Below are 24,760 nucleotides of genomic sequence, written 5' to 3' on the forward strand. Positions count from 1 at the left end.
GGAAGGGGCGGGGCTAAGGCCAGGGACGGGGCTAAGAGCAATGGGGGGGCGGGGCTAAGGGTAGGGACCGCGTTGATTGCAACGGAGGGGCGGGGCTAAGGGCTGGAACGGGGCGGGGCTAACGGTAGGGGCGGGGCCGGTTCAGGGGCGGGGCCGAGCCGAGCGCGCGCCTGGCGCCAGGGCGGGGCCAGACCCGGACCGGGGGTGGGGCTGGCGTCGGGGCGGGGCCGGGGCGGGGCGACGCGATGTTGTGGGCGGGGCCCGGCCGGCGGGGGGCGGGGCCGCGCCTGCGCGCTGCGGCGCTTCCGTGGCGGCCCGAGGGCGAGCGGAGGCGGGAGCCGGGCCCAGGTGAGGGGCGCGCGTTGCCATGGCGACGGGCGGCGGGCGGCCCGCGGCCTAGCCCCGGCCTGGCCTGGCCGCCCTCTCCTTTCTCCCCGCAGCCGCGCCGAGCCGAGCCGCGCCGCCGCACGGACGACGCCATGGCCAGGTGAGCTCCGCCCCGGGCCGGCCCCGGGCCCCGCCGCGGCCCGGCCCGGCCCGGCTGAGCCCCGCGCTTCGCTTCCAGCTCCCCCGTGTCCCGCGTGGTGTACAACGGCAAGCGGAGCGGCGGGCCGCGCTCCCCCGGCGCCGGCGGCGAGCTCTTCACGCCGGCCCACGAGGAGAACGTGCGCTTCATCTACGAGGGTGAGCGGCGGGGCGGCGGCGCGGGGCCCCCCCCGGCGGCCGGGGCCCCCCCGGCGGCCGGGGCCCGCCGCGAGCCGCCCCTCTCGGTGTCCCCGCAGCCTGGCAGTGCGTGGAGCGCGACCTGCGCAGCCAGATGGGCGCCGAGCGCGGCCTGGTCGAGGAGTACGTGGAGAAGATGCCGAACCCCAGCCTCAAAGGTGAGCGCCGCGGCGCCCCCCGCCGGCTGCGGCCGGAGGCGGCGGCGGGGCCCGGCCGGGCCGGGGGGGCGGCGGGGCGGCCTCTGCCGCCCGAGTGTCTCCCTCCCCTCTCTCCCCGGCAGCGTTCAAACCCGTCGACCTGAGCGATCTGAAGAGGAGGAACGCACAGGATGCGAAGAAGTCCTAAGGCGGGCCCTCCGCGCGGATTGGCCGGTCTCCCGAGGTCCTCAAGCAGATTTAATTTGAGATTTTTGTGTTGATTTCCTCCTCTGGTTACTGTACTCTGCCTGTGGAGAGCCGGTCGGCTTTGGGGCTGGCTTCGATGCTACCTGAATTCCAAGATGCTTAGGGGCTCGCCGAAGGCATCCAGAGCCCCTTGTAAAAGATTCCAGCCCCTAACCTGCAGCTTTCTCTGGCCTCAAGCTGTCCTCCTCCACCTCGTGCTGGGCTCACAGGTCACTTATTCTCCTTCCATCTCTGTCCCTGGTGCGCTGCGTACTCAGGCTCGCTGGGGTCTGGCGTACAGCAGGGCAGAGCCGAGTAGCTGCGTTGTTAGTAGCGGCAGCGCCAGTTCTCTGCTCCCTTCTGCGTACCAAAGGCTCACAGTTGCTGGAGCAGGCCAAGGGGAGAATGAAGGAGACTTGGTGCTGACCTTGTGCCTCCAGACAGGCGGCCCCAGTTCAACACCAGGTAGTTCAGCACCTTCTGGCAGCTGGCTGCTGCTGCTTTGGCACACTTTGCCTGTTCCTTGCTCCCCGGTGGGAGGGCTTAATTTGTACCTGGGCTGCTGATGCCTGGGACTCATCAGTGCTGCCAAAGCTCTTGGGTCCATATCCGATGCCGGATTTTCCTTGTGCTTAGAGTGGGCCAGGTCCCTGCGGTGCTGACGATGAAGCTACTCCTCTCTCCCTGCAGGTGGAGGGAGAGGAGGGCACCAGCACTGGCCCCAGCCCCAAGCATCCTGGAGGTGCTCGGAGGGGGAGCGCTGGGCTGCTCTCAGCTCCCCCCAGCCTCAGCGCGCTGGCAGCAACGCAGAAGGTGGCGGGAGGGGGCTGGGGGGGCTGGCGCTGCCTTTGCGGAAAGAAGCTTATTTCCATCCTTGCCTGAGCAATGCCTCGCTGTTCTAGCACTGACACGGCTTTCCAGACATGCACCCTTTGAAGAGACCTGGCCTCCACAGCTGGCAGAGGCGCTGCTGTGTGGCAGCTGTGGTGAGCAGGTCTGACTCGCTGCAGGGATTGGCTTCCCTGGCAAGGCTCAGGTTCCTTCTGCCTAATCACCTCTGCGCAAGGGAGAGTGACTGCACCCTCACACCCGTGCGGGCAGAGAGCTGCGTGGCCACGGGGCTGCTCGGTGTCCCTAGGACACGTGGGGAGCTGTGGGAGCCGCCTGCTGCCTGCCTGAGCTCAGAGAGCTGGTGGGGAGGGGGCTGCTGGGGCTCTGCCCAGCACGAGTGGGCTTTGTGGCGGATGCAGGGTGCAGGGGAGTTGTGATTGCTGTTAACTTTCCTTTGTTGTCATTGAGCTATACTGTTCCCTTTTTTTTTCCTTTTTTTTTTTTTCTGTTGTCTGTCACTTGAGGAGTGTTGTAAATAAAAGCTTGTGTCCTTTTGAGTCTGCCTCTGCGTGGCTCTGCCTGCTCCTCTCGTTGCACGCTGCAGCATCCGTCAGCTCCGGAGCCGCGTCACGCTGCTGCCTGCTGTCCTCGGGGGGCTTCTGTCGGCGGGGGAGCGGCACCCAGCACGCCACCTGGCCGCACCTGGCAGCGCCGGCGCCTGGTGCTGGGGAGAGGTTCTCGGCCGCGTCGCTGCCGTGGGCGCTGGACCTGGCCCACGGGGCTGTGCCCGGCCGAGCCCTCCCTGGGCTGCCAGTGCCCGCGAGGTGCGCGCTGCTCTGCCCGCGTGTGCCTGCAGCCTGCCTGGTGTAGCGCCCTTGCTCTTCCCCTTTTTAGAGTTCAGAACTTTTCCTGTTTTGTCGCTCAAACCCTGTGCTTCCCGTTTTAGACTTGAGTGCTGACAATAAGCGTCAGGGTTTTCCGTACCCCTTTGGGCCAAGTCCTGAGGACAAGTAACGCAGAGAACAGAAACCACCTCTTTTATTTATTTATTTTCCAGAAGGGGTCTTGCTCCCGCACTTGCTCGGGGCTCTTAATTTCACTGCAAGCATGCAGAGCCTGGCGCTGCGAGCTGGTAGCACAATGCCCTTGGGCTCTGGCAGCCCTCCTGCGAGCCAGCATCCTAGGAGCTGTTGCTAGACCAAAGATTTAAATGTTGAGACTATTAATACACTCGTATCCTTTTCCCTCCCCTGCTTTAATGGCATTTAAACTATACTTAGCATTGCTAGAATTTCTCCTCAAGTGCACCTCCGTGCTGCGTAGTGACCCTGTTTACCTCCCATCTCCAAAACATCGCCGAGGAGGGCGCGTGCCGGCTGTGTTGGCCGCATGGTGCCCGGGCCCTGCTCCACCCCAGGCGCTGCAGGAGGTGCCCTCTGCCGGGAGCGGCAGCAAAAGATTTGGGGTCACTACCGCCACGGCCCGTCTCCTTTGACTTTTCCTGCCGGGCGGGCCTTTTCCACAAGCTTCTCAGGGCTGCTCGCGAGCAGCAGCGCTTCCAGCATTCCTCAGGGGCTCGTGCGATGTGCCTGAGGCTGCATCCCCATGTCCCAGGAGCGCGGCAGCCGAGCGGGGTTGCCCTGGCTCTGGGGGCCCCAAACGTGCACGGAGCTGCCTTGTCCCGCACTGTGCGCGTTGTCCTGCATTGTCCTGCCTCGGTGCCTGCAGGGGAGGCGAGGGGCTCCGCCGGCGGTCTGCTGGGTGCTGCAGGCTGGCCGGCGCGCGCTGGGCGGACAGAGGGAGGGAGCGCCCGCGCTGGCTCCGGGCTTCGCTGCTCGGCTGACCCTTGCCTGCAGCACGAGGCTGGGCTGTGGCTGCGCCCCCTGTTCCACCGTCATGGAGCTGAGAGAGCCCGAGGGAAGGCGCGGGGATCTGCGGGGAGTGTGTGTGCCGGCAGCCGGCGGGTGGGTCTGCCCCATGCCTGCACGTGGGCCCTCGCTGCCAGCGGCCTGCGGAGACCCCGGGCAGCGGCGTGCGGAGACCCCGGGCAGCGGCGTGCTGCCATCGTCCCCACGGCCACGGGGAGCTGCTGCCCGCTGCCCTGCGGGGCTGCGGCAGCCCAGCCCAGCGGCCTCTGCCTTGTTTTTCTCTTGGCTCGGGCGCTGTGAAGCTGGAGGCGAAGCGGTCACTGAGGCAGGCTCTAATGAAATGTCATACAAAAATGATTTTATAAACAGACGATTTTTATAAAGACTAATAACAAACCACAGGGGTGACCGCGGTGAAACAGCAGACAGGAAGTGTGAAGTTCAGGCGGCGGGGGGAGCCCCTGCGAAGGGGTGAGGCCGGAGGCCAGTGAGACCAGGCTGTTTACCTATAAAAACCGGACCCGGCCATGGTTTATTTTCGCCGTGACTTGGATGCGGTTTTTATCATTAGATTAAATTGTGGGAGGAGGAGAGGTATGTGTTGTATCATTGAATTAAGTAGTGGGAAGAGAGAATGGTAACGGGCAGAATCTACTTAGAAGACCAATTTGTGGTCTCCAATTACCTTGATGAAGCAGGCGTATTGCTGCGGGCGGGCGGCGGCCAAGCGCCACGGCCTCGCGGGGCACCGGGGGGATGCCCGCCGTGACCCGGGGAGGAGGGCGCCTCGCAGGTACCGCTCCCGGTTTGCCGTTTCTCCCCCGTCTTCTGTCTCTGCTGCTCGTTCCTCTTTGTAGCAGTGGCGCTCAGCCCCGGTCAGACAGCCGGCACTCCCCGGGGCGCTGGGGCCGTGTCTCGGGGATCGCCCCGCTGGTGCCGCGGTGGCGGCTGCCGGGGCGCCCGTGGGTGGGCGAGCAGCGCGGGGCCGGCGGCCGGCACGGAACGTCCCCGTCCAGCGCTGCCATGGGAACCCACGGGCGCCAGCGGCCGCATCGCCGCGCTGCTCTGCCCGCAAATGTCAGAACGTCAGCCCCGTCGGGCTGGGAGCGTGCGGGGCGGGGGCTGCGGGTACGGGACCCGGCGGGGTGCGCAGGGCGAGTGGGTGCGAGAGCGTGTGGGTGAGCGTGGCTGTGAGTGCGAGTGGGTGTGAGCCTGCGTGTGCAGCGTGGATGTGTTCGGGGGTGTGTGTGTGTGTGTGTGTGTGTGTGTGTCTCTGTGTGTGTCTCTGTGTGTGTCTCTGTGTGTGAGTGCTGGGGGGGGGGGGGATTGGGGGGGGGGGGGTGTGCGTGTGTGGGGTGTGAGTGTAACCACCCTGTGCACACAGGCACACTGCTGGCCACCCGGCTCTGGGGACAGCGGGTGCTGCTGGGTGCCCACGTTGCCGCAGGGCACCCCCATGGGCTGGGCTTGGCTTGGGGTGCGGGGGGGGGGGGGGGGGGGGCAGTGTGCCACGGCCATGGTGCAGCCACCTCAGGGTGCCGGCGGAATCCTGCTGGTGGGGGGGTGCCGGGGTCCCCGAGTTCCCAGCGCCGCGGGGTCAGCCTGGCCCCATCGGGGCATCGCAGTGCCGCGAGGGGATGGCGGGGGGGACAGTGGGGTGTTGCCATGGCAATGCTGGAGCAACAGGCACTGAGCCCGGCGCCGCGTGATGACCATATTTACCTTCCCAGAAACCGCCTCGTGCTCCAGCAATTTGCTTCAATTAGGCTTGTTACCGCGTCAGGAGGCCGCGGTGGCGGCCGCAGCCAAGGGGGCAAGCAGCTAGTGTCTGCATAGGGGCTGCCCTGGCTGGTGCGGGACCACAGCCCTGGATAGGGTTCATCCCCATCCTCACTCCCATCCCTATCCTCAGCCCCATCCCTGCCCTCCTGCTGCCTTCCCCATGCCGCCCCATGGCACCGCTCCCCCATGGGCGCTGCTGCCCCCGCGTCGTGGTCCCGCAGCCCCGGCCGCCCCCAGCATCGCAGCTCAGGCCCCACGGCCCCCACTTGGTGCTGGACTGCCCACACGGCGGGCAAGCAGAGCACGGCTCAGCTGGGGCAGCCGGCAAGTTGTGAAGTAAACAGAGGAAAATTACTGCGTGCCCGGCACGCCGCTGCTGCCCGGAGCCAAGCGCCACGCAGCCGGGGCCCATGCCGTGGGCAGGCCCTCCCCAAGGTGCACCAGCACCGCGGATGCCCCTGCCCTCGCCGTGCCTGGGGCTCACTCCCGACAGGTTCAGGCAGGGCTGGGGCCAGGGCCGCATGGGGGGTGCTTGGCTGGGGGGGGTCTTTGGGCTGCGTGGGGCTGAGGCTGGCTGCTGAGGCATGGCACTGAGCTTGTCCCGCTCGGCACGACCCATGTGCTGGGTGCGCGTGGGTCCTGCAGCGTGCCCGGGGCTCGCGGGGGCATGGAGGCACCTGAAGCCGGCTGTCCGGCCCAGCGCCACCCGTCGGGCTGGGTGCACCCCCGGCGTGGGGCCGTGACTGCGGCTAATCCCCGCACAAAGCGCTTGTGGTTCCTAAAGCCGCGGCATCCGGGCTTAGCGCTCATGTGCGAGGCACAAGCCTCTTAGGGTGCCGGCCCCCCGTGCTCCTCCACACGGTGGCTGCCTCCGGCCTGACCCACGGGGCCGTGCGGACGGCACTGCCGGGCCCTGGGTGTGGGGCGCCCCACGGCCCCGTGCCCCACGGCCCCGTGCCCCACCGCACTGCTCGTGGTGCTCAGCGCCGGCAGCGGCCACCGCTGGCTTGTGCCGTCTCCCAGGAGAGCGCGGGTGCCCAGGGGGCAGATCCAAATGATTTAATTAAGGGCTCCTGGCGGTGTGAGGACAGAGCTGATTAGCAGCCAGAGGAGAACATGTGCCGGTGAGGGGGGGCTGCAGCCCACAGCCCCCTCAGCTCTGCCTCGCTCACCTGCGTGGGGCTGGAGGGCAGGCAGCGTGGCGGCTCCTGCTGCAGCCCAGCTCCCCGCTGCGATGGGCCCTGTCCCGCTCTCAGGGCCGTGCCCATCACCTGTGGGTGCTCAGGGGCACGGTCTGGGGCCGCGGTGTCCCCGGTCCCCCCACCGCCTTCCCGACAGAGAGGCTCACTCAGAGCTGGCCCTGCAGCCCGGCACGGGCCCACACCTATTTACACAATTACGACAGATAAATTACACCATTGCGCAAAGGGTCTCGCAGGCGCACAAGAGCAGCACCACAGGATGAACTCCCCCCCCCCCCCACCCCCCCCAGATCCCCCAGCCCCACAGGTCTCCCCTCAGCCCCTGGCCCCCTCCCACAGAGGTCCAGGCCCCGCTCGCCTGCCCCAGGTGCTTCCACTGTCCTGCGCGACCCCGGCTTGTCGCAGCGTCCTCGCCGGGCAGGCAGGGCCCCGTGCAGCACCCGGGGGTCAGCCGGACGGGGAGGCAGGCAGTGGCCACCGCAGTGGGCTCAGTCTGCCGCAGAAGGGCCGGTGCAGCCCTCCCGGTCCATCCACAGGCTCAGAAGTGGCTCTCGGCCGTGGTCTCAGGGAACTCATAGCAGTGGTGCCGGTCCCCCAGGGCGAGGTGCTCAGCGGTGCCGTGGCCGCTCCTCTCGAGGTAGTGGGTGCCGGGGCGCGAGGCGGCCGGGCTGCGCCCCAGCCCGTTGGCACAGCCGCTCACCAGCTGGTGCTTCTCGCAGGCGCTGCCGGTGCCATTGCGGGCGCTGGGCGCGTGGCTGTAGGTGTGCTTGTACTCCTCCGCCAGGTCCTTCCCCAGCTTCCAGCGCTGCCACCTCTTCAGCAGCTCCGACTGCACCTGGGGGCGGCCACCATCAGCCTGGCCCTGTGCCCACGGCCCCCCATGCCCCTCGCTGCCTGCTCCCCGCCCAGCTGCTCACCTCCTTGTTGATGAAGCAGTAGAGAATGGCCACCAGCATTCCCTGGGCAGAGGCAAGAGAGGCGTGAGAGGTGAGCAGGCGGTCCCCAGCCCTGGCCCTGGTCCGGTCCCTCCCAGCATGGAGGGTCCCCAAAGCCGGTCCCGGCAGAGCTGGGCTCACCTGGAAGGAGCTCAGGAAGAGGTCGAAGAAGAGCTTGACATAGCGCAGGGTGCCCTGGGCGTGCTCGTCCGTGACAAAGGCGAAGACAACCTCGTGGATGCCCAACAGCGGGATCAGCGTCAGCGTGGACTTGGCCAGCCTGCTTGGAGGGGCCAGCATCAGCGCCGTGGTCGGGGGCTGTGCACGAGCACACGCACACACGCACCAGCACGTGCACCGTGCACAGACAGCGTGTGGGGCCGGGGCTGCACCCAGCGCCCACCTGAACTTGTAGTCGGTGTAGCGCATCTGGTGCGCACGGAGCTTGGAGACGAGGATCTGGATGATGCGGATGAAGATGAAGAAGTTGATCTGCAGCAGAGCAGAGTGAGCCCATGAGGGGCTAGCAGGGTGGCGGCAGGGACAGGGCAGCCAGCATTGTCCCCTGCCCAGGGCAGCTGTGGAGGCGAAGGGATGAGCGGAGGCAGAGCTGCGGGCCGGGGACTCACCAGGATGGCCAGGAACACAGGGAAGCGAAGGATCCACCAGAAGCCCATGTTGTTGTTGGTGCTCCAGCACCTGTGGAGAAGAGGGAGGGGGACTGCTGGGCAGCCCCTGGCCAGGGTGGCTGCTGGAGCCCAGCGCGGTGTCGGCAGACGCAGCCGAGCCAGCGCTGCAGCCCAGCACCGTGCTCCCTGCACGTGGATGGCAGTGCAGAGCCTCCCCGGGGCTGTGCCCCCGTGGCGTGTCCCACGCACACCCGCACCCCCACATGCCCCTTGTGGCGCCATGCACAGGCTGTACTCACTGGATGTTTTCATAGAGGAACTTCACAACGACCCAAGGGATGAGAAATAGCATGGGTGCCCCTGGGGGGGAGGCAGGGAGGGGCAGGTGAGGCACGGCACAGGGTCGGGGATGAGGACGGGGCACCAGCCCGCCGCAGGCTGCGCCTGCCCGCACTCACCCCAGCCGATGCACAGGTAGAGGGTGAAGTAGCTCCGCTCGGAGAAGACGGCCACCACCAGGAGGTTGTGCAGGTAGATGCCCTCCACCAGCAGCCAGCAGTAGTTGGCCACGGTGCCGTACTGCATGAAGACCGTGGCCGCCCGGCAGCCTGCGGCAGCCTGCGGGCAGGGGTCAGGGGCTGCCGACCGCCCGTGCCCCTGCGCCCCCCCGGCCCCCCGCTCACCTCGTCGCTCAGCCAGATGCGCACGTTGTAGTCATCGATCTTGTCGCTGTAGTGCGTCTTGAGCAGGGCGTCGATGACCAGCACGGAGACGCCCTTCAGGATGAAGGAGGCGAAGAGGTTCATGTGGATGTAGTTCCTCATGCAGTGCAGCTTGCTGGGGAGGCAGCGGCTCGCCGTCAGTGCTCGTGCCCCACGCGGTCCCTGCCCGCCCCCTGCCCGTGCCCCTACCTGAAGCCCAGCAGCACGGCCAGGGCGAGCAGCAGCGCGCACAGCGACACCGAGTAGCCTACCGTGTACATCACCTTGAAGCTGCCGTAGGTCTTGGCGAATTTTTCCTGGAGAGAAGAGGGGGTGAGGGCAGGGTGCGGGGCTGTAGAGCACGGGGCAGGGGGTGCTTGGAGCCCCCTGCCAGCCCTGCCCACCTGCGCCTCCAGGTCCTCGGCATCGATCTGGCACTGCGTGGCATCCCGCAGGGACTGCCCCTTGGGGCCCGTCACCCACTCCCCATCTGGCCCGCAAGTCTTGAAGACGTACCTGTGCTTCACTGTGCAGAGAGGAGGGACGCGGGGCTGCTGCGGGCCCCCCAGCCGCGGCCGGGCTCAGCGCGCCAGCCCGGGGGAGGTGGCCGGGAGCCGTGTGCGCACAGCACGCGAGCACCACGCAGAGGTGTGCGCACCCTGCCCCACACGCCTGGCCCTGCCCCACGCCCTGCCCTTACCTTTCTGGTACCAGGGCAGGAACCAGGGGCAGGAGACGTTGATGGTGGTGTTGGGCAGCGCGTCGGGCCAGCAGGAGAACTTGTCAAAGGTTCGGTTACACACCAGCTCTGCGGAGGGGTGGGACGTGGTGGGGCTTTCCGGCCCGACCCACAGAGGGTCCCCCACTGCCCCCCTGTGCCCACCCTCTTGGGGTCCCGATCCCAACCGGGGCAGCGTGTGGGGCACCCGCTCTCACCTGTGGGCGCGGGCATCCGGCTCATGTTGCGGTGGCATTCCTCTTTGTAGGCCTTCCAGTTCTCAAAGAGGGAATCTGTGATCTGGGCGGAGGGGCCCTGGGGACAGCAGAGAGGTCACCGGGGCTGGGCAGGGGCAGGCGGCTGCTGGCCCCAGGGTTCAAGGACGGCTGTGGGCAGGCACGGGCTGATGTGCTGTGCCGTGCCATGCCGTGCCGTGCCGTGCCGTGCCATGTGGGCAGCAGGGCTGGGCAGTGGCTGCTGCACAGCACGGCGTGGTGAGGGGCTGCTTGGGGGGTCCCCGTCCTTACCTGGCAGCAGAGCAGCAGCAGCAGGAGGGCGAGGAGTCGTGGCTGGGACATCCCTTCGCTGGGCCACAAGCTGCATAGGGAGCGGGGGGCCTGGCTTCCTACTGGCCCTCAGGGGCTCCTCTGCCCTGGGGGTGAGGGCCCTGGTGCCTGGGTGACCCTGAAGGAGAGGATGGGTCACGGGGACGTGTGGTGGGACCTGCCCCAGGGCACAACCCGGGGATGCGCTGCAGGGTGCAGGGAGCCAGCCCCCGGTCACACTGCCACACTCGTGGCCCCGTCCTCTGCCAGCCCACCCGCCTCTAACTTTCACCTGCCTGTTTGTGCACTTTCCCATCAGACTGCAGCCCTTGAGCACCTGCCATTTCCTACCCAGGATGTCTTTGTGACAGTGGCCAAGCCACCTCTCTGCCTTCCTAGCACAAACCAAGCAGCCAGCGTGCCTCGGGCTGGCGTTTTCACCAGCCTTGAGCAAGAGGAGCATAGCCACACGCAGGATGTGACATCCCCTCCCTCCCACACCCCCGGCATGGGGTGCGTGTGTTCAGCCTCCCCAAGGCCACAGCCGGGGGGCACAGCCTCCCTGACACACACCCACTCACAGACACGGGCCAGGGCCCCCCATACTGGTGTTGGTGCTCAGCTGTGCGATGGTGCTGATCCCTGAGAGCCCAGGATCTCAAGAGGCAGCCAGGAACGCCCCTCACCTGAGCTGCCCCCCTTCCCCTCTACTCCGTGATGCTGTGGCTCTCAGCATCACTGATTTTGGATCTACACCAAGTGTTTGGCTGCCTGTGGAGGTGCCCAGGCCCCCGGGACAGCCCTGGGATGGCCACGGTGCCCAGAGCCAGCTCAGCCCATGGCTGGGGCACCCCGTCCCTCGCCCCATGGGTCCCCTGGCCTGAGCACCCACGGGGTTTTGAGGTGGCCATGGAGGTGGCGGAGCCCGCTCCGGCAGGGACGCTGCCAGCCCCGGGGTGGTTAACCATTAACCCGCAGGGATCCCCGGCTCACGGGGCTGCCGTGGCCCCAGACCAGCTCTGCTGCTGGCTGCGTTGCTCCCAGCCTGGGTGAGCAACACGGTGCCTCATCTGACACCGTGCCTGGGAGCTCACACACAAAGCGCGGTGCACGAGGAGCCGTAATTCTCTCCATCCACCCTAAGCCGGTTATGGGACTCCTGAGTGGGATTTCGGCTCCTCCGACAAGGGGCCATTCTGTGGGCAGCCCCACGGCGTGGCCATGGGGGATGAGGGCAGCTGAGGTGGGGGCAGTGCTGCGGCACCGCCGAGCCCCGGCCTCCCCCAGCAGCGGCAGGAGCGCCGCGCTCCCCGGCCAGCCGCCGCTCCCAGGGCTCGCCGCGCTGCTCGTGCCTATTTTTATCCCTGGGAAAGTCGTGCTTCCTCCGTGCAGACCCACTTGCCATGTCGCAAGCGGCTGCCTGAGAAGCTCATTAATCAGCCCATGGCGCTCCAGATGCGGCGTGGGGAGCTGGACCTGCCGGCTCGCTGCCTTATTTAGGCAGCCCAGGACAGACGGCGCGGCCGCCGGGGACAGACAGACCTCGCTGGGTGGGCTCTGGCGGCGGGGACCTGCTCCGGTGGGTGCCCGCCGGCCACCTGCCTGCCCCAGCATCCGCGTCCCTGCCACTCCAGCGGCCCCACACAGCATCCCCACCTGCCCCATCCTGCTGCCAGCCGCGGCGTGGCCCCGTGGGAACCTCCAGGTGCCCGGCCCGGCCCCGAGCATCCCCGCACCGGGAGGCAGAGCTCCGCCGGGGCACCGCGGGCCAGCAGCGACGTGCTGCCAGTGCGGTCCCTCTCCGGGCTGGGCAGGCAGCTCTGGGGCAGAGGTGTCTCTATTTTTAGCTGCCTGCAGTGGGATTTGGTGGTGGGGAGGCCTCTGCCCTAGACTCCCCTCCCTGGCTGGCAGCCGGTCCCCAGGCCCCGGGGCCCTGCTGCGGCCAAGCTGGGCAGACTGCACTGGGTGAGGGGTTCTGGCGCTCGGGGCCGGTCACGCTCCTCCGGCACGGGGCCCCCACCGCACCCTGGCCCTGCAGCGGGGCCCTGCCCAGGCCCTTTGCCCCAGCTGCCCGTGGAGCCGCGCTGACCCCGCTCCCCTCTGGCCCGCGGAGCAGGGGCACCCCACCGTTTGGTCGCCCCACTCTGCGGCTTCTAGCAGGCATACAGGCATGCCAAAGGAACCAAGGGTTGGTTGTCCTGGCTCTGCAGGGATAGGGAGTGATTCAGGAGGGGCGATGGCCCCCCAGGGCCAGCACAGCAGGGTCCGCTGTGGCTCTGGCACCAAGCACCTCCCGGGAGCCGGCTCTGGTGCCCACAGTGCTCGGAACGGTTGTTCCTGCTGGATGCGCCGCAGCCACCGGGGCTGTGAGGCCCCCGTGCCCTGTCTGTTCCTGGTGGGTGCATCAGCCGGGGGCTGCAGCGCTCCGGGACAGGCTGCGCGGGGGACTTTTGCCCCATGTTGGCGTTGGGCAATGCAGCGTGTCCCTGTGACACGGCCCTGCGGCTGCTGACCCCCGCGGAGGCCGGGCTGCAAACACTCAGCACAGCAGTGGGGAGGTTTTGTGCCTGCGACTCTTAGAGGAGGGACGAGGGATCTGGCTCCGGAGGAGGCTGCACACCTGGAGATTTTGTCCCCCAGCCTGCGGGTGTGCAGCCCCTGCCGCTGGCCTGACGCCACCCTGCCCACCCCCTCGCCCCCCCCGGGGCTGCCATCACATGGACGAGGGAACGAGCCCCACATCTGGGATCGCTGTGGCTCGTTGCTACATGGATCAATGGCTTGGTGAAGCCTCCATGGGGACACTCATGGGCATCTGCAACGTGACCTGGCAGCACTCTGGCACAGCCGCAGCCCCACACAAGCGCCGGGGAGGTTGGCGCAGCCGGCAGAAGCCCGGTCCCTCCACACGGCTCTCGCCCCCCCGGCCCCAGGGGCTGGGGTGGGAGCACGGCTTTCTGAGAGCTCAGGAGGCGGCGGTGGGGGCTGCTGCCCTCCAGGCGCAGGGATTAGCCCCCAGTGCGCTAATGCAGCGCTTTCCACGGCTGGCTTGGCTTTGAGCTCCAAGCTACAAGCCAGCACAGCAGGGGCTTCGGCACTTGGCAGGGGAGGGGACGCTGGAAGGCCAGGGCTGATGCAATGCCAGAGCGAGCCCGGCCCTGCCGACTGCTCCTCTTGCTTCCCAGGACCGCAGCGAGTGGGACGAGTGGTGGCCAGGGATGGCTGCGGTGGGGAGGTGCGGGGGGCTGTCCCGCACCCTGTGCTGCCCCTGTCTGTGCCCCTGCCCCGAGCTCTGGGACACCTCCTGCTCCCCACCTGCAACCCACAACTGCTCCAGCCCCCACCTCCCCTCTAAACGAGCACACGGAAGTTCAGTGGTGGAGGAACAGCTGAGCTGCCCGGAGCACCTCTCACACTACAGGACCACAGCTCGTTTGCACAGAGCTGCATGGCTGTGGGAACACCGAGCGGCGGCACACGGAGAGAGCCAACGTCATGAGGCACCAACAGCGTTGGGGTCTGTGTCACTTTGGACCAAGAAAACCTAAACCAGCCCTGACAGCATTTTCGTCAACAGAAACACAGGATGAAAGCAAATGGTTTTAGCCCCTGTGCTTTTGGGATGAACGCGGTTTGCATCACCTCCAGCACTGCCCTGGTACTGAAGGAGAAGGGGAAGGGCATCTCCCAGCACAAGAGAGGAGTGGTCTGCAGGTGCAGCCAGGAAGGGGTCAGATAAACCCGCTGCCCGGCAGGCTCTGGGAGAGGGGCTGCTGCGCCTTGCAGCAGTTCGGCTTTAGCTCGGGGAAATGGGTTTGTCTTGTTCATCACACCGCGTGAGCTGGGATGTGAAAAGCCCATGCAGCACAGGAGGACAGCGCGAGAAACACAGCGGGTGACACGTGTGGTTAACGTGTCACAGGGGAAGCACAGGACTGGGAAAAGCCTAGGAAAAGGTCAGTGCAGACAGGCGTGTGTGTGTGCCTGCACTGGGAGCTCGGCACCCGCCTCCCCAGCCCAGCTCACGGCACGGATGAGCACCGCGGCCATCCCAGCGCTGGGGGTCTGGGTGTCTCGGTGGGGAGTGACACACGGCACCCTGCAGCATCCCTGTCCCAGGAGGGTCCCCCCCATCCCGAGGCAGCGCCCGTTGCGGTGGTGGTGCGGGGCTGCAGGCAGCGCTCCTGCCGGACAACAGCCGGTGCCTGCTGCTCCTGGCCAAGCTCCCCAGGCTCCCTGAACCGGGACAGACAAATCCCGGCACACGGCCCCTGCAAGACCCTGTGGCCCTGCCTGTGGGGGACGCAGGACCGGGCAGGATACACTGGAGGAGCACAGGGGGACATGGGCAGTCCCACCCCTCCTGCCGCCGGCTTCCCAGCCCCTGCCTCTGCCTCTGCCTGGCACAGAGAGGTGCGCGGAGCAGAGCTGTGCTCCGCAGCTGGTCTCAACACTGCACTGCTGCTCAGGGCTTGCGGTCACATTTTTTCATTAACTATTTTTAATCCATATTTTGCCTCTTCTCCGCTCAGCCTTTTTTCTCTTCCCCTCTCCAGGCAACAGAACAAAAAAATCTGCATCACAGTGTATGGAAAGGAGTGAGGATTGGTGGGAGGGACAGGAGCGCGCAGCTGGGGCGGCACTAACGTAACGAGGAGGGGTACTGCAGGCCCTGAATTCTCCCGCGGATGCACAGATAAAGCCGAGGAAATCACAGGGGCAACAGCTGAACTCGTCATGGGTCAGAACACCCACAATGCGTGCAGCCGAGTGCTGCGTGGGGTAAGGCAGACGCGTTACAGGGTGTGCAGCAAGGCGCTTGGAGGACACAGGGCTTGGCCAGTGCTGGCTGGGCAGCCGCAGCTGCCTGTCCTCTGCCCTCTGTGCCTGAGCCAGCCCGGCACCGGCGTGCCCTGCTCTCCCTTGTCACCCCAGGGAGCAGGCGGGCTGGGAAGCACAGCGCCGGGCAGAGGTGAGCCCTGCTGCTGCTTTGGAGATGCGCATGCAACCGCAAGGCCTGCAAGGTCACATACCCGACATGTCCTGGTTAAACAAAGCCATTTACCAACACCGTGTTGACACAGCAGAGCTCGGGACAGAGTCACAAAGGGCACTCGCAGCGGGCCCCTGCGGCACCCGGGGAGCCTGGGGAGTGCTGCGAAGGGGGCGAAGCGTCCCCGGCTTCGGTGCCGCCGAGAAAGCCGCGCTCTGCCGTGCCCTCCGCGGGGAGAACGGCGGGCACCGCGCTGCCCAGGGCTGCTCGGGGAGATGCTCCCGCTGCGCCCGAGCCCGGCGGGTGCCGCTCGCCCGGGGCGCACGGAGGCCGCGCCAGCGCCGGGTGCCCAGCGGCTGAGCCCTTCCCAGGGGGTCGGAGGCTCCGGAGCGGGCCCGGCCCCGCGGGACGCCCCCGGGACCGGACACCCCTCGCCCAGGGGCTCAGCCCCGCCGGGGCCGGCCGCCGGCACCGGGCGGCTCGGGGAGCTGCGGCTGCGGAGCGCCGGGGCTCGAGCAGCGGCCCCGGAGCCGAGCGGCCCCGGCCCGGGTCCAGAGCCTCGCGGCGGGGCGCGCGGTGTCCGCCGGTGCTGTCCGGGCGCCCCGAGACCGCGGGGATGGGCGCTCGCCTCCCTCCCCCCGCCCCTCCCCGTACCTGTCGGGGCTGCGCTGGCGGCGGATCCCGTGCGCATCTCGGTGCTGGCGGGGGCCGGGGCCGGGACCGGGGCCGGGACCGGGACCGGTGCGCTCGGCCGCTCCGGCGAAAACTTTTGCCGGAGCCGCGGCTGCGGCGGCGGTGGCGGCTCGGGGGGGAGGGACCGGAGCGGGGGGAGGGACCGCGGGCGAGGAGCCGCTTCCCGCCGCCCCGCTCCTCCCGCTGGCACGGGGAGGGGGGGTGGGGGGCGGCCCCGTGCCCCCGGACCGGTGGCCCCCGACCGGGTGCTCGGCGCTGCCGCGGGGCTCCTCCAGCACCGGTGAGAGCGCCCGGGAGCTGCGAGCGCCCGCTCTTGCCGCTGCCGTCGGTCTCCGGTGCCGGCTCCTCCGCTCCGCTCCGCCCCGGTGCCGAGCACCCCGGGACCGCCCGGTGGAGCGGCGGGGCCGGGCGGGAGCAGCTGGGCGCGCACCGGCCCCGGGGCGGGGGGGGGAAGGATGGGGCCGCCCGCGCCTCCGCCGGTACAGCTCCCGCCGGGAGGTGCCCCGTGGATGCTTCCCCGGCCCCAGCCGCGGTGGCCGGGCCCGCCGGTCCCCCCGGCCCTCCCGCGGTCCCCAGCGGGTCCCTCGGCACCGCCCGGTGTCCCCGTCCCAGCTCTGGCAGGAGGCGAGGCCCCGACACCTCCCGGCTCCGGTGCCCGCAGCTGGCAGCTCCTGCCCGCGGGAGCGGGGCTGCCCCCCTCGTGCCCGGGCGAGCCTCCGCCGGGCGGCCGGGAGCTGCCGCCACCCTCTCGTTCCGGCCGCTGCTGGCGGTGACGGGTCCGTGTTTGCCTCGCGCTGTCCCGCTGGAGCCCGGTCCGGTAACCACGTCCCGCAGCGCCGCCCCCCCGCACCGCCGGGGCCGGGGCCGGGGCCGGGGCCGGGGCCGGGGCCGGGGCTCACCGCGCGTTTGCCTTCGGCCGCCCGCTGCGACCCGCGCGGGGTGCGGGGACCCGGGGCCGCCTCGCGCCCCCCGGGCCCGGGGGGCTGTGGGGGGAGAGGACCGGGGCGGGCGGGGGCACCGGGCGCCCCTCCGGGGGCTGAGCCCGGGGCAGAGGCCGGGCCGGGAGCGGCGGCAGCCCCCGGCAGCCCCCGGCCTCCCTCCCGCTTTGCGGTGCGCGGAGCGGGGCCGAGCACCGACGGGAGGCGCCCCCGGGCCCCGCGGCCCCGCCTGGCGCACGCGGCCCGGCCGGCGGCGGGGGGGCACCGGGGGGCGAGAGAGCACCGGGGGGCGGGAGGGCAGCGGGGGGCGGGAGGGCAGCGGGGGGCGGGAGGGCAGCGGGGGGGTCCCGCAGCTCGGGGCAGGGCCCCGCGGGGCAAATCCCCCTCCCGCCCGCCGCCGGCCTCTTGGCGGGGGGGCTCGGGGCGGCCCCGCGGCCCCTGGAAGCGGCGCCGGGAGGAGCGGGGGCCCGGCTCGCCCCTCGCCCACCTGCCCGCGGCTCTCGCGCGGGGCCAGGCACGGGGGCAAAGCGGCGGCGCCAGCCGGCATCGTTAGGCTTCGTTAAGGTGACGAGCTTTCACTTCGCCGCCGTCCCGGGCTGGCTCCGCGCCGCCCGCTGGGCCCAATTAGTGGCAGCCGGGGCTGGGGCAGGGGCAGCCAGCGGGCGGGGGCAGGGGAGGGGCAGGGGCAGGGGCAGGGGAGGGGCAGGGCAGGGGCAGGGGCAGGGGCTGGCAGCTGCCCCCGGCACGGCTCTGCCCGGGAACCCCCCGCTCAGCTGAGACCGGGCACGGCACGGCCGGGGCCCAGCCCGCGGCTCCCCCTGCGCGGGGCTGGGGGCACGGAGCCGGTGAGACCCCGCTCGGCGCAGCGGGGGCACGAGCGTTGCGCTCCCACCACCCCAAGCCCGAGCCCTCCTGCTGCAGGAGCGGACGCAGCACCCCCACCCCCCCCCACGAGAGCAGGATGCCGGTCCCCGTGTTTGTTCCGCTGTTTATTTATCATACATTAAGGTCACAGATATTCCAGTTCTTTGATCCCTCAGAGCCACCCTGCGCAGGGCTGCACGTGGCAGAGGGCTGGTGCCCGCAGCCCCCCGTGCAGGGGCGAGGCGGCCGTCAGGCAGGGGGGGTGCGCGGGAGGCACGCGGGGCTGGGGTCTGCCCCGGCCGCAGTGTGAGGGGCAGCGGGGCTGGCGAGGCTGCGGAGGCGCTGGATGGATGCCGGATGCTGTCCCGAGGCCACGGGATCCACGGGCATGCACGGCCCCGGCTGTGGCAGGGGCTGGCAGCGGTGCGGTCACCGGCAGGGCCCCAGCAGGGCAGCACGGCCGAGCGGCTGCCCCGTGCCCCCCGCGCCCGTTCTGTTGTCATTGGTATAAGGCACAATCCCTGAAGAGCGCAGCGGCCGTCGGGCGCTGGCGAGTTTTGGCTGAGCGGAAGCAGGGGGTGCGGGGACTCGGGAAGCGGAGCAGCAGTGAGAGGAGGCAGAGTTCGGCCTGCGCGGGGCCAGCAGAGGAGCGTGGTGGGCCAGAGGCACCAAAGAGGGGACGGTGCCTCATGCTAAACCTGCGTTCCCCCCCCTTGCTGCTTGCAGGAGAGGCTGGGAGCAATGAGCCCTGGCACTGCGGCCCTGCACAGGCCCTGGCTGCTGGGTTGCCACAAGCAGAAGGGGCCCCACCAGCCCCTGCCCCTTCAGACTGTGGCCAGGCAGAGGCACAGGGCTGCTCCCCATCCGCCCCGGGACAAGGCCGTCCTGGCCCAGGGAGGTTGTGGGGGCAGAGCGGAGGGCCCCTTGCTGAGCCCGCCTCTCCAGCCAGCTCTGCGGGGAGGCAGGGGCAGACCTGGTGGCCAGTGGGAAGGTGAAGAAGAAAAAAAAAAAATCAGAGTGCAGAGGGGATGAGGCCTAAGGACATCCCAGAGGTAACGGAGATGCTGAGAACGGGGGGAGTGAGGGAAGGGGAGCCTGGGACTGGCTGGCCACAGGCCCTGGCAAGGCACGGGAGTGGGGATGAGAGGAGTGGGAACAGCCCCGGCCCCGGACAGCGGGGAAGGGTTCTGGGATATCGGTGGTGACCTGCACGCTCACCCCCAGGGCGAGGCAGGGTCCAGCCCTCCCTCAGGTGACCACTTTGATCCCAAAGTATTTGCGCAGCTGTTCCAGGAAGACAAAGGTGAGGACGGTGTGAGGAACGAGCCGAATGGCAGCGGGAACGAAGCCCTGGAACAGGACAGTGAGAGAAGAGTCAGCACGTGCCTGGCCTCGGGCTTCCCTGTCGGGACCAAGGGTGCCCAGCAGCCCAACCCACGGGGAGCAGCACGAACTTGCAAGCATGGGGGAGAGGCTGGCTGGGCATGCAGCACGAGCCCCAAGCAGCCGGGGCCTTGGTGGCAGGCAAGAGGCTGCCGGAGCAGCAAGGGAGGCACCGCAGCCATCGCTGTGCACGCAGATCTCAGCAGCATGCATGAGCCCCTCTGCCCCCAAACACATCAGTGCTGGCATCACCACTACGTAGGCAGAATCTCGGTAGAAGCCAGGGTCAGATCCCACAGCCCCCGTTTCAGAAGGGGAATGGACGCTGCCTGGGGAAGATGAGCAGACAGGCTGTAACGGGGAGATGCCTGACTGGCCCCAGCTGGAAGAAACCTCGGATTTGAAACCCCACTTCAGGGGCCCTCCCAGGAGTGAGATGAGCACACGGGTGATTGCACCCGGCCCAGCACATCGGGCCCAAGAACCGACCCGTGTCTGCAATGGTCAACAAATGCTGGAGCATTGCTGCCAGGACCCGCGTTCCTGTTTGGGACCCAAACAAGAGCAACAGCAGAGCTGCTGCAAAACCCGGACCCAGGCAGCACACCCAAGAGAGGCCACGGCTCGCAGTGCTCCAGGGCCAAGACAGGGCCTGGCGCAGGAAGCAGTCGGACTGCAGGTGGCAGAGCCCTGGGAAGCTCTGGCTCCAGAACCACTCTGAGCGCTAACTCTGCTCCCAGCCTCCCCACAGGCCGACCCACGCACCCCGGGGAGGTACCTTGTAGAAGGCGAGGGGCCCGAGCTTGGCAGTCTCCATGGCACAGTGGGCGACGCCCTGGAGCGAGAGGAGAGGTGACGAGGTGCCCGGCAGCAGAGGCCGCCGCACCGCGGGGACGGGACCAGCAGCCAGGGGGGCCGGACGGGCACTCACCCGGTACTCGCCCTGGGAGTTCATGAGGCGCGTCTTGAGCACGTCCAGGGGCTGGCACAGGAATGTGGCGCATCCGCCCTGGGGAGAGGCGGCAGGGGGTCACCAGCTCCAGCTGGCAGAGGAGACCCAGCCGCTGGCTGCTGGCATGGCCCATGGGGAGAGGGCCAGGCCCGGAGCCTAGCCTGGGTCCAAGTCCGTGTTGGGAGCTGCACAGGAGCCTCAGCACCGAGCCCAACTCCATCAGAGTCCTGAAACGCAGCTCTGGCAGCCGTGCCCGGGGTCCTGAGCCCAGCTGCGGGCAAACCCAGTCCCAGCCCTGCCTCCCCTCCACCCAGCCCTGCTCACAGCAATGAAGCTGGCCAGAAAGTGAGTGAAGATGTTGTCTGACAGCAACCCAGTCGTGAGAACCAGCTGCTTGGCTTGGTCATAACAGGAAAGCTGCAAAGACATAGAGTGTTAGTGACACAGCCCCCTCCTTGCTGTGCCAGGGTCCGCCCCCATCCCTCCCCCAGGCACCTGCTGCCCAGTGGAGCTGCCCTACCTGCCCAACAGTGACTAGGGCCCCTCGACTGGATGCCATCGTAGCTCCTGAGAACAGTTTCTTCAAGCCCTCTGCGGACAGACAGCGATCAGCACAGTCCTGGGACATTACTCATGCTCCCTTCCCCCCAAGGAGCCTCCTTCCCCGCGCAATCTGTCCCCTAAACCTCTCGTGTGTTAAGTGCTGCTGTGTCGCAACAGCAAATACCCCGGACCCCCAAGAAAGGAGCCTCCTTCAGAGCATCGCCTTCTCCTCCCTGCTGCCGTTCGTTCCCCCCCCACCTGCTCCAGCTCCGTGCTTTGTACCAGCAGCTCCCGGCAGGCGGCCCCTCCACGCGGGCAGGCTGCCACGTCCCGCCCTGCCCGCGCCAGATGCCGGGGAGATGCTGGCCCTGCCCAGCCTCGGCTCACCAGCCCCGCTGGCCCTGTGGCCACCCTCCGTCCCCTCTCCCTCCCCACGCTGAGCGAGCGCCCACAGAGCGATGTGCCCGTGGGCCGCTCCTGCTTACGGAGGAGGCCCCGGGTGGGCCCCCCCCCCGGCTGGCACGGCCTCACCTTCCCGGAGGACGCGGTACATGCCATCCAGGGCATGGGAATAGCTGCAAGGGGTGAGAGGGGAAGGTGTCAGGGCCAGGGACTCCCAAAGCCTCCCACCCGCCGGCTCCCCGCAGCTCCCAACCGCCGCTGGTGCAGCGCTGCCTCCCCGTGGCTGCTGCGCCCCGCGACCCCCCCACATCCCCCCCAGCACAGCCCCCCCGACCCCAGGGCCCGCACCCCACTCACTTTCGCCGCAGGTGGGCCGGCTGCTTGACGTCGTTCTGCATCCTGCAAGGCAGAGCACGGGGGGCTGTGGGGGGGGTGACACCGGGGGGGGCAGGCCCCCGCCCAGGGCTGCTGGGGGAGGCCCAGCGGAGGTCCCGCGGCGTCTCTGTCCCAAGGGACGAGAAACCTGCCCCAGGCCTGCGCCTCCGGGGGCCCCCTTGTGCCGGGCCCTGCGCGGGGCTGTCCCGCTGAAGGGCAGGAGCAGCACACACACGTCTCCTGCCAGACACACACATCTCCACTGGGACCAGGCCGGGGACCACGGGGGGGCTGGGGCAGGAGAGAAGCCGGGAACACGGGGAGCAGCCCAGCGTCCCGGCTGCAAGCCGGCAGCAAACGTCCCTCAGCAGCAGCACCGGACGCCGGCAGAACTGACCTGACGTTCACCATGTCTGCCGGGGTCCCCACAAAGCCGCCGGTGAAACCTGCGGCCAAAGGAGAGCTGGGGTCGGGGCTCCTCCGGCCGGACGGAGCCAGGGCCGAGGGCCCCTCTTCCTCGCTCACCTCCCACCGCACCCAGGAGCACTTTTTGGTAGAAGGGGGGAGGCCCCTGGCTGCCCTGGCCCAAGCGGTCCCTCGCAGTCTCATAGATGGCAAAGCGGGTCAAGGAGTACGTCATCTGCAGGAGAGAACGAGCCGCCGCGCCCTGCTGGGCACCTGCCTGCCCCGGCGCCGCACTCAGGGCAGCCCAGGGGCTCTGGGGAGGCCGGGAGGGCAGCGCTGCGCTGTGCCGTGCCGGCCTCGGGGCACGGCGGCACTCACCTGCCGGCACAGCGAAGCGCTGAGCCCATTGTACAGCGCCAGGAAGCCGTCGGTGCGGACCACGCGCAGCGCCATCCCCATCATGCGCATCTTCACCTCCTGCTGCGTCTGCAGGTGGACCTGGGGGAGAGCCTGGCAGTGTCAGCGCACCAGCCCCGCGCCAACAGAGCCCGGCCCCCACGGGCTGGGCAGAAACGGGTGGGAGCCCCCCTGGGCAGCCTGGCGCAGCAGGCAGGGCAGCTCTCAAGGCAGCTCTCGGTGCTGGCCAGGGGAACTCCTCAGCACCCACGCAGGAGCTTCCCTGCGAAGAGCACTAGCTCCAGGCTCCCCACGCCCAAGCAGTGCTTGGAACCTTTCCGGGCCCAGCCCAGAAGCACAGGGATGGAGACGCAGGAGAAGGCGGAGTGCTGAGGCACCTGCCGGCAGGCCCTCCCACATGGCCGCCCAGCTTGGGTGGCCTCAAGAACACGTCCTAAGACAAAGTCGTGGTGCCCAGCCGTCCAAGAAAAGCCCTGGACTGCACCAGCGAGGGGGAGGACCCAGGAGCACGTGAGCAAGTGAGCAACCGGCGCAGGTTTGGTCAGAGGGAACCAGACAGGACTGCTGAACTCATGACCTCCTGCTGCCCTCCACGCAAGCCAGCAGGCCTCCAGAAATAGCTCCCTCCTCCTCCTTCCAGCCTCAGGAGCGGCACAGGCAGAAGACGGCCCCGCGGTGCTGCTCTGGGCTGCTCCCTGCCACCGCCAGCTGCAGCCCGGGCGCCCCAGCACTTCCCACCCCCAGCGGCGGGCGGAGAGCGGGACTGCCCCGGGGCTGGCTGCAGCAGAGCCCTGGTGCGCAGGAGCTGCGCTGGCCTCTGCCGGAGCACGTCCTGAACGCACCCACGAGCTCCGTGCTGCAGAGATCGCATGTGGGTCAGAGGCCCCAGGAGACAAAACTAAAGCAAACACAGGGCCCCTGGCGGGGGACCAGGCCTGGCTCCCATTACAGACACCCTGCTGCCACCGGGGCGTGGGACGCACAGCGGGGCAGTGGGAGCGTGGCCTCCATCTCCTGCACGTGCAGGGAAGGGGCCCTGCCTTCGAGCCTGGCCAGCGGGTTTGGGATCTCGGGGAGTGGGGCTGGCGGTGTCTCACGGCGCTGAGTGAGAGCTGCGGCAGCCCGGGGCAGCGGGGCCCGGTGGGCAGGTAGGAGCCCCACGGTCACCGCCGCAGGGCAGGCAGGGGCCGCACGGTGCCAGCTCCGAGGACCCCAGAGGGGCGCGAGCGGCCCCTGGCCGGGCTGGGTGGGGCCTCCGAGGGACCAAGGTCCGCAGGCACGGAGAAGTGCCCTTGGCCCCCTGCCCGCCAGGCTCAGAGGTCTCCTCCGCACCTGGCACCGGCCCCGTGTCCTGGTCCAAGGGCGGCCCCCGCTCAGCGCCCAGGTGCGGACGCCCTGGGGCAGCCGGTACCGGCCCGGGCTGCTCCCGGCCTCGGCCGAGGGGGAGCCCCGCGGGCAGACGCCGGGGGACCCGCCCCGAGCCCCTGCGGGCGCCCCGGAGCCAGGCCTGCGGGGGCACCGGGGGCACCGGGGGGGCCGCCCGCCCCGACCCCGCGCGGGGCACGGCAGCGGGCAGCCCCGGCCCGGCTCCGGGTCCGGGTCCGGGTCCCGGCTGCGCCCGGCACCGGGGGGCCGGAGGTCGCGCAGCCCGGCGGGCCCCGGGGCCGCCCAGACCCAACGGGCCCGCCCGCGCCCCGGCCCCGCGCCCCCCCGCAGCGACCCCGGGCCCAGGGGGCCCCGCAGCCGCGGCCCCGGCGGCCGTTCCGGACGCCCCCGGCAGCCGTTCCGCCGGGGGGCGGCCGTTCCCGAGCTTCCCGGCGGCCGTTCCCGGTCCCCCCCGGTAGCCCCCCCGCGCCCCCCGCCCCGCGCCCACCTTGAGCAGGTCGAGCGGGTGGGTGCAGCAGGCGGCGCCGCAGGACGCCAGCCCCCCGAAGTACCACCGGGACACCCGCCGCTCCGCCATCGGCGCCGCTCTGCGCGCCCCGCCCCGCGCCCGCCCACACCGGCGCCGCCGCCGCCCGCGCCAGGCCCCGCGCGGGGGGGGGGGGGGGGGGCGGGGGCCGGCTGCGGCCGCGCGGGGCCCGCCGGCGGGGCGCTAACGGGGACCGGCCGCTACCCGGGGCCGGGCTCTGCCGCGGGGCCGCCGCTCGCAATTGACCGGGGCTCGGCGCGGCTCCGCCGGGACCCGACCGCGCCGGTCCCACGCGGCCGCAGGCGCTGCGCCGGGAGCGCGGGGGGCGCGGCGAGAGGAGGAGCGCGGGCGAGGAGGGGGAGGACGGGCGAGGAGGCAGGCTCCAGCCGCAGCGCGGGGCAGCGCACGGTGCTGCTGCAGCAGCGGGCAGCCAAGCACCGCGGCGTGCTGCTGAGGGAGCAACGCACACGCGGGCAGCCCCCCCTGCGCCAGCCCCGCTACCGCCCGCAGAGCCCGGGGGGCAGCGGCCCGGGGGGCAGCGGCGGCGGGCCGGTCTCCCACAGATC

The 24,760-nt window shown here is 69.6% G+C and overlaps 4 protein-coding genes across 11 annotated transcripts; 2 read left to right on the forward strand and 2 right to left on the reverse strand.

Moving 5' to 3' along the window:
* Window positions 1–230: 230 nt before the first annotated feature.
* Window positions 231–2,494, forward strand: MCRIP1 (MAPK regulated corepressor interacting protein 1). Of its 2 annotated transcripts, XM_080560898.1 has the most exons (5): window positions 254–348; window positions 441–487; window positions 566–684; window positions 783–881; window positions 1,004–2,494. In XM_080560898.1, exons 2-5 carry the CDS (start codon window positions 480–482, stop codon window positions 1,066–1,068), a joined length of 291 nt encoding a protein of 96 aa, XP_080417024.1. In that variant the 5' UTR covers window positions 254–348; window positions 441–479; the 3' UTR covers window positions 1,069–2,494. The 2 variants fall into 2 exon arrangements, with proteins under 2 accessions (XP_080417023.1, XP_080417024.1); XM_080560897.1 differs by having other exon boundaries at window positions 231–487.
* Window positions 2,352–17,041, reverse strand: GCGR (glucagon receptor). Of its 4 annotated transcripts, XR_013940700.1 has the most exons (15): window positions 15,965–16,114; window positions 10,300–10,456; window positions 9,991–10,087; window positions 9,755–9,862; window positions 9,459–9,580; window positions 9,265–9,371; window positions 9,037–9,190; window positions 8,812–8,971; window positions 8,653–8,713; window positions 8,354–8,423; window positions 8,128–8,216; window positions 7,866–8,004; window positions 7,707–7,748; window positions 4,491–7,624; window positions 2,352–4,137 (listed from the first exon to the last, which is right to left on the reverse strand). XR_013940700.1 is itself a non-coding variant. In XM_080560895.1 (14 exons), the coding sequence occupies exons 2-14, from the start codon at window positions 10,348–10,350 to the stop codon at window positions 7,328–7,330; spliced, it is 1,497 nt and encodes a 498-aa protein (XP_080417021.1). In that variant the 5' UTR covers window positions 10,351–10,456; window positions 16,903–17,041; the 3' UTR covers window positions 4,160–7,327. The 4 variants fall into 4 exon arrangements, 3 of the variants coding, with proteins under 3 accessions (XP_080417021.1, XP_080417022.1, XP_080417020.1); XM_080560895.1 differs by lacking the exons at window positions 2,352–4,137; window positions 15,965–16,114 and adding an exon at window positions 16,903–17,041 and having other exon boundaries at window positions 4,160–7,624; XM_080560896.1 differs by lacking the exon at window positions 2,352–4,137 and having other exon boundaries at window positions 4,160–7,624; window positions 8,812–8,932; window positions 15,965–16,116.
* Window positions 15,927–18,550, forward strand: LOC308180119 (uncharacterized protein; the record flags this gene model as incomplete). The annotated part of the gene is made up of 3 exons (XM_080561282.1): window positions 15,927–16,772; window positions 17,079–17,212; window positions 18,532–18,550. The coding sequence occupies 3 exons, from the start codon at window positions 15,927–15,929 to the stop codon at window positions 18,548–18,550; spliced, it is 999 nt and encodes a 332-aa protein (XP_080417408.1).
* SLC25A10 (solute carrier family 25 member 10) lies at window positions 17,916–24,313 on the reverse strand. 4 transcript variants are annotated; one of them, XM_080560926.1, is made up of 12 exons: window positions 24,156–24,313; window positions 22,244–22,363; window positions 21,986–22,100; window positions 21,858–21,906; window positions 21,443–21,484; window positions 21,215–21,258; window positions 20,661–20,731; window positions 20,465–20,557; window positions 20,120–20,197; window positions 19,967–20,023; window positions 19,024–19,155; window positions 17,916–18,433 (listed from the first exon to the last, which is right to left on the reverse strand). In XM_080560926.1, the coding sequence occupies exons 1-11, from the start codon at window positions 24,243–24,245 to the stop codon at window positions 19,054–19,056; spliced, it is 861 nt and encodes a 286-aa protein (XP_080417052.1). In that variant the 5' UTR covers window positions 24,246–24,313; the 3' UTR covers window positions 17,916–18,433; window positions 19,024–19,053. The 4 variants fall into 4 exon arrangements, with proteins under 4 accessions (XP_080417052.1, XP_080417051.1, XP_080417053.1 ...); XM_080560928.1 differs by lacking the exon at window positions 17,916–18,433 and adding an exon at window positions 19,441–19,517 and having other exon boundaries at window positions 19,016–19,155; XM_080560925.1 differs by having other exon boundaries at window positions 17,916–19,155.
* Window positions 24,314–24,760: the final 447 nt, after the last annotated feature.

This window comes from Anser brachyrhynchus, assembly GCF_964034855.1.
Source record: "Anser brachyrhynchus genome assembly, chromosome: 18".
Classification (NCBI taxonomy): Eukaryota; Metazoa; Chordata; class Aves; order Anseriformes; family Anatidae; genus Anser; species Anser brachyrhynchus.

Bases quoted from the DNA above. Each gene is read 5' to 3' on its own strand.
- MCRIP1 (XM_080560897.1), top strand. From the start codon at position 246: ATGTTGTGGGCGGGGCCCGGCCGGCGGGGGGCGGGGCCGCGCCTGCGC. The intron at 488-565 runs GTGAGCTCCGCC...CTTCGCTTCCAG, and splicing joins ACGGACGACGCCATGGCCAG to CTCCCCCGTGTCCCGCGTGG. The intron at 882-1,003 runs GTGAGCGCCGCG...TCTCCCCGGCAG, and splicing joins GCCGAACCCCAGCCTCAAAG to CGTTCAAACCCGTCGACCTG.
- GCGR (XM_080560895.1), bottom strand. From the start codon at position 10,350: ATGTCCCAGCCACGACTCCTCGCCCTCCTGCTGCTGCTGCTCTGCTGC. The intron at 9,581-9,754 runs GTAAGGGCAGGG...CTCTCTGCACAG, and splicing joins CCTGCCCTGGTACCAGAAAG to TGAAGCACAGGTACGTCTTC. The intron at 7,749-7,865 runs GTGAGCCCAGCT...GCCTCTGCCCAG, and splicing joins TCTTCCTGAGCTCCTTCCAG to GGAATGCTGGTGGCCATTCT.
- SLC25A10 (XM_080560926.1), bottom strand. From the start codon at position 24,245: ATGGCGGAGCGGCGGGTGTCCCGGTGGTACTTCGGGGGGCTGGCGTCC. The intron at 21,259-21,442 runs GTGAGTGGGGTG...CACCCCTTGCAG, and splicing joins CCGGCCCACCTGCGGCGAAA to CTATTCCCATGCCCTGGATG. The intron at 20,024-20,119 runs GTGAGTGCCCGT...CTCTCGCTCCAG, and splicing joins ACTCCCAGGGCGAGTACCGG to GGCGTCGCCCACTGTGCCAT.